This window comes from Merops nubicus, unplaced genomic scaffold (genome assembly GCF_000691845.1).
Source record: "Merops nubicus isolate BGI_N331 unplaced genomic scaffold, ASM69184v1 scaffold9922, whole genome shotgun sequence".
NCBI classification, from domain to species: domain Eukaryota; kingdom Metazoa; phylum Chordata; class Aves; order Coraciiformes; family Meropidae; genus Merops; species Merops nubicus.
The window spans coordinates 5,688-12,103 of NW_008595600.1; the positions used below are offsets into that span (position 1 = coordinate 5,688).

A 6,416-nucleotide genomic window follows, 5' to 3' on the forward strand; every position below is an offset into this window, starting at 1 on the left:
CTTACCAACCCGCAAAGTTCTCACAGTAAGTTTTGTGTAGTGAGGTGTTGAAATATTACACAGATATTCTCCACTGTCCCTCGCAGTAAGATCAAGCAACATCAGTGAAAAGTCACTTTGGTTGATCTGGACCCGAGGCTGGTAGGAGTGAGGTGTGCCATTGAAGGAGGCCAGGACTGAAACCGCTGTGCTTCTGATCAGCGTCCAGACTACGCTGAAACCTTCAGTGCTTGCAGTGTTGCTGCTGTGCTCACAAGGAATTGCAGCGCTGCTGCCTTCCACACCAGACAGTTCCTCTGAAATAGATCATTAAAGAACGCCCTGCAGTTTGTTTGTTTTTTTTTTTTTTTTAAGTACTGTGAATGTTATTTAGACATTTTCTGATTTTTTTTTCTGAAGTTTGATGCTACTGTGGACAAATATAAAAACATTTCACTATTTTGATATTCAAATATCACAGTATGCTTCTAGAAGCATCTGACGATTTTAAAAGAAAACCTATCTTACATTTAAAAATATCTAATTGGTATTAGCTACACTTACAAAAACTATTTTGTTGTCATTTGCCTAAGTCTCTTCTAATTGGGTGGCTCATTAATAGAAGTGATTTGGCCTAGTAAGTTACTTTGTGAAGTAGCATAAAAAATTCCGTATGTTTGGGGCAGAGAAACAATGCAACTACCAGATACCTGTACATTTAAAGCAAAAGGGTAAAGCTGTTACAACCTAATTTAACATAACAGAATAAAAAGATTCTATTTAGTTAGAAACAACTTTTAAGCTGTGGTGGATTTCATTACTTGTCTGTGTGGAACACTGAGAATTAATGAATAGCTTAAAAAAAAAACAAAAAGGAAGGGGAAGGAAAGAGCAGGCAAGTGGAACTAATAGCTAATGTATAAAATACTAATATATGAGAAATTAACATGATAGCACAACTATCAATCTGACAGCAGGGATATACTGCAAAAGAAAGAAAGACAGATGAGGCTGTGGTGAGGAGGAATGAGAGGAAATTAATATGCTGACATGGTATAATCGTGCTTGGTTTTGGGCAGGGGGGCCTAGATGAACAGAAGTGTGGGGCTGAAAACCATGAAGACAAAACAAAGCAAAACTGCACCCCACACTGCTATTATGTAAGGAAAAGGAAAGGGGTATATTTTCAATATGTTCCGGTAAAAGGATAGACAGGTGTAGGAAAATTCAAACAAAAATGTAATGAAATCTACCTTTCTCTTTTGTAGATCAGAGGGAGAGATTAACAAAATAAACTCTTACAATGTGTTTGTTACCTGCTATGATGCCATACTTGAAACCTTCCATATTGTAAGCTACTGTATGTAAATTAAAACCTGCACTTTTGTTCTGAAGCATATGCAGTGGATTAGGAACTGAGAGCATCTGAATACACTGTCAGGGGAAATCAGGGCAATGGAAGCAGCCATGCACATCCCACAAGGGAATAGCTCTTGCGTTACTCTTGAACCAGTTAAGAAATATTTCCTAAGAAACAGGGGAGTTGACAAGTACCAGCTATTTACTTGAACTGAATTTCCATTGAAATTCAAGAGAAGGGCAAACCAGAGAGATGAAATTTCATAGCTCTTCTCCTTAACCAAGTTTTCCTTAACCTTAAGTTGGTTTTCCTTAACCAAGAAAACAAGCTGCTGTTTGCTCACATGCAGAGTGCTTGCTGCTCTCTTCACTCCCCTGCACTCCCAACACTCAGCCCGGGCAGTTAAGAATGCACGTGAAGTACAATGAAAGGATCAAACGGTACTGACAGAAGTCTGGCAAAAGATGGGAAATGGACTAAGGAGCCTACACGTCTAAAGCAGCAGGCAAACTTTCACCTCCCTCATACAACCCATGGGTTTGTGAAGGTTTCCATGTAATTTGTCTGAGATGATTCTTGACTTGATAAAGTTTGATTATTATGTACCTCTTGAGATGTGAAACTGATACGGAAGAAATGTTCAGAGTAACGCTAACTTACACAAGTGTGAGCTACCCCCTCTCATCCCTACTTCTTGGGCATCTGCTGCCTTCCAGTTGTAACAGATGAGTTTCAAAGAGGAAGGAGCATCCTTTTGCAGCAGCCCATATCTGTGTTGCCCCGTTACAGAAATACTGTATTTAATTTGGGTCTGCAACCAGCTGTGACATTCAGCAATGATGTAGGAAGAGACTTCCATTCATCACTACCTTGCATCCTCCATTCAGCAGCCCACTCGTCATCAGGGAGATGAATATGACAATAGTAAGGATCAGCTGTGTTTGTAATAATCTGGTCACTTCTAAGAGAATAGAGACCTCCAACACTGGTTTCCTCATGAGCTGTATCTTGGATAGATGTATTGCCTTGTACCCAAGATATACGTGGTGCTGGATAAGTGAGAAAGGCATAGCACTTCAGCATCCTTTCTGAGTCTGTCTTCTGGTATTCCAGTGCATAATAAGCGGAAACTGTAGATTTAAAAATAAATAAACAAATAAATAAAATCCTACTACTTTAAAATTCATTTTTAACTTGAAATGATTGGTCTTTTGAAATAACATTGGGGAGAATAAACACCACTGAGAACAGAATCTAAGCTATGGTTGGTTTCAGAAGAAAGTACAGGACTACTTACTGTCAATGCCAGGGCCTGTACTCTTCTGAGAAGCGACACTCAAACCTAATCACCCCTTAAAAGTCATGGTGATGTAGGTTATGAGACCAAGTGCTTCACTGTAATTTTTTAATTCATAAAATAACATTTAACCAGAAAAAAAGAATTGGTGTTATCAAGATAACACCATCAGGCCCAGAAGCGCTCTAGTTGGTTAGAGGATTTTGACTCCATGTGAGAAACAACATGAGAAAAATCTGTTAGTCTAATCCCATTTCTGCTGTCACGACGCAAATGCCTCTGATGTCCTACTGACCTCTTACGTGCAGCATGACTTCCACTTCTGTTTTATTTTCCTGTGTTCCCACATAGCAGTAATAAAGGCCCTCATCAGTCCAGGTTAGGTTACTAAGTTTCAGGGAGGCATTTCCATTAGGAATGTTCTCGTGGAAAAGGTGTGTTCTGTGTCTGTAATCTGGGTCTTGTCTTTCCAGCTGATCCTTCTGGTAGTAGTAGCTGTGCACATTTTTGTCCCCTTTTTTCCAGTGGATTACTTCATCATCCCCAGGTGGAAAAGGACAAGGGAGGATGCAATCTTTGGAAAACAGCCCCGTTACCGTTTCCTGTTTTGTAGAACCTAAAGCCCGTAAGTACAAATGAGTAAATTAAATCTAGTCTACAAGCATATTTCTGCCCCTCCTTGTCCCTGTCAAAATTGCCCTGGTAGGCAGCACGCCCCTATTCAAAAAGCCAAAAGCTCTTTCATGGCTTTTCTATAGCATGAGTCTCTGGGACAGCAAGGGCCTTCACCCAGCTTAGTCAATACTGTAACACAGAGCCTGGTCTTGGAACTTATAATCACCCCAGATAGAGAGCCTGAGTAAGCACCTACATAGTCAAACCGGCACACTGCTACCTTAGCTCTTCAGCTTTGAATATATTTCCAAAAGCACTGCCTTCAATCTCAAAACCCTCTGACCTGCAGCTTGGCACTCGCTCAAACGTTCACAGCGCCACGTTGCAGTGAGCCAGGTTACCACTAACCCTCATGTAGTGCCACGCAGTTGTACTATCACAGGGAAAAAGGACAGAACTTGTTGAAACAGCATCACCACCACAGTGTCAACGAGCTCTGTCCCAGTCCCCAGAGGTAATTAAGGTGCGGATTCCTCAAAATTAATTCACACAATTAGGCTGGTAGGAAGTGTGTTGCTGCAGTTGTTTTCTCAGAAATTTTGATGCCCTCTCCAGCTCATCTGGCAGGGCAACCCACATGACTTTTCCTCAGTCTTCTTAGTGCAAAGTCAACCAATGCACTTCAAACCATTTTTTCAGTATGAACTGAGAGTTGCTGCCTGCTGAGCAGTCACACCATGCACTGAGCTGAGCCAGGGGGCAGAAACATTGGCAGTCTGAGTGCTCAGCGCGCTTGATGGCCTTGCCCATACATGCAAACATCTTCCAAACAGTTGTCTTTTGCTTTGGGAATGTTTTACATTACCCCACATTGATTCTTTACCATTAATAAACAGTGTTTGAATTAATTCCCCCCACTGAGTAATAACTGTCTTCTTCATTATTTTTCATAAAAATAGAGCTAAAACCTACCCCAAAGAGTAGCAACAATGTGAATTAAATAGATGAGAAGAGATGGCATTTTCTCTTATTTCATATCTTCTTTGGTTGACAGCAGACTCGTGTCAAACTGACTACATAAAAAGAAGGGAGAAAACCTGTTTCAATGCAGATTAAAAGACATACCCTAATTATACAATTTCCTTTGTACAGCTTATTAAGGATTGTAGGCCTTTGTATTGTGTTTTTTGTTTGCAACAGTCTTGGCCCATATTTTTTGCCTTAGGTCATTACGTAATACTCTAGATTTCATAATGGTTGAGGCTCACTGTCATGTAATCCCTTGCAGATTGATACTCCCTGTTTATTTTTAATAATCAGAAAATGGTTACCCTCAGTGTTCTTAGAGGGCTAGGGAACATTAATCTTCACCATTCATGAACAGGACACCAAGGAAAAATGGTCAAGTATAACTTCCAAAAGGAGGTAGGATGTCCCCTGTCAAGCCAGGTTTTTCTACTTCCTGAAATTTATTTCTGATTGTTGCAACATTTGACTTTCTAGGGTGGGAAATATGCCTGTATTTGCAAATACTGTGGATATAAAGAACTTTTCACACTTTACTCTTTGCCAGTTCAAAAGGGCATCAGCTGAACTTCCAAAAATGTGTGTGTGGAAGTCTAGGGTAGGAATGTAAAGGAAAAAGTTCTCCCATCTTGTCTTCTGGTTTGTCAGCTAAGTGAACTGGGAGTTCTCATGCACAACAACAAAAATAATCTTATTGTAACTGACAGACCGTACTCTTCCTCCACCCAACCACACTATCCTAAAACATTGTGTACCACAATAGAGAAATTACCTCATGAATCAAGTAGGCTGAAGAGATTTTAAAGATCTTCCCCCAATCCTTTTCTTCTCCCCAAAGGACAGCTATAGGTACCATTCCTATCTTACACAGGGCACAGGTTGAGCCAGGTTTGCTAGCCAGTTCTTTATAATACCAATGAATAATTTTGACTGGTGTGTGTGACTCTGTGTGTAGTGGATGTGAATCTTACATCCCAAGGATTTTTGCATGCTATTTCTTTTCTAAAGCTAGTGTGATTACTTTATGTATTCTCACTTTTCCATTTGGGTGAAAAAAAATCAACAGAGAGGCACCAAAATAATAAACTTGAGACAGAGATGATGCAAGAGTAAAACAAACATTTATGACATATAATTTTGTTCCATGTTAGCAGCAATTGCCAGCATCCACCTTTTCTCCTTGCACTGGCAAGTAGTGTACATGTTTTATTGGATTTTTTGTTCATTTGTCCATCACTTCCAACTTGGTTGATACAATATACTGTGCTTTATGTTTGAATTTCAGAAACTGAAATCAAGGCCAAATTTCCCCATCTACCACATTTAATAGTCACATTTAATTGGCAGTGATGTTCTGTGAGTAACATGATTTCAACAGTACCTCTGTGATGCCTTTCGGGGCTGCACCAACAAGTGAAGCCTGGACAACACAGGCTGCCTTGCATCTTCTACAGTACTTCATAATGCTGTAATGAAATACTTAACTCCAAATACTTAGCTGAAAATGTTCATATTCAGCACAAATATTAGCTTTGGATATTCCCATCAATAGTGTGTTGAGAAAAATGTTTTTTGCTCTGTAGAAAAATCTGAGGAGTGTAGTCTCTGGCCAGTCTTCTTTTCAGCAGGTCTGGAGTCTCAGAGGGATAAAGTCTATGTATGCTGGTAGAGTCACACGACAAAGTGCTGAAGAAACAGCTTTTTCTGTTGGTTAGAGACCCAACTGCCAGAACTAAGAAACCATGCCCTAAGGCTTTGTGGTGAAATAGCACTACGAAATTATTTATACAGATAGCATACAACTAGAATTCAGATCACTGAAGTCATGACAGTTACTGATGCTATAGTTTTCAAGAGACTTACTTCATGCAGAACCACCACAGGCTCAGCTGGGTAGCAGCTCAGCCCGGTTTCCAAGAGCAAGACAGGGGACTAACCGAGGCACTGAACAAAACAGTTGTAGAATGGGGAACACTGCTTTATAGTTGTTTTGGTCATTATAGGAAACTAACATCAAATGGCACATGATTGCTTTTTCTTCTGTTAGTCAGTGACTAAACCACGTGTCCCACCATCTGCATCTCCTTTGGAGACTGCATTCTATGTGAATCCTGATTGGAGCACTCCCTTAGCACACAG

General features: G+C 40.2%; 1 protein-coding gene across 1 annotated transcript in view; it reads right to left on the reverse strand.

The window, feature by feature from the left end:
* Window positions 1-3,252, reverse strand: part of HHLA2 (HERV-H LTR-associating 2) — a gene marked incomplete at both ends in the record, with an annotated part of 6,723 nt that extends 3,471 nt beyond the window's left edge. Inside the window, 2 exons of the mRNA XM_008936105.1 lie at window positions 6-296; window positions 2,932-3,252. Of these exons, the coding sequence (XP_008934353.1) occupies window positions 6-296; window positions 2,932-3,252 (612 nt within the window). The remainder of the gene's footprint in view (window positions 1-5; window positions 297-2,931) is intronic.
* Window positions 3,253-6,416: the final 3,164 nt, after the last annotated feature.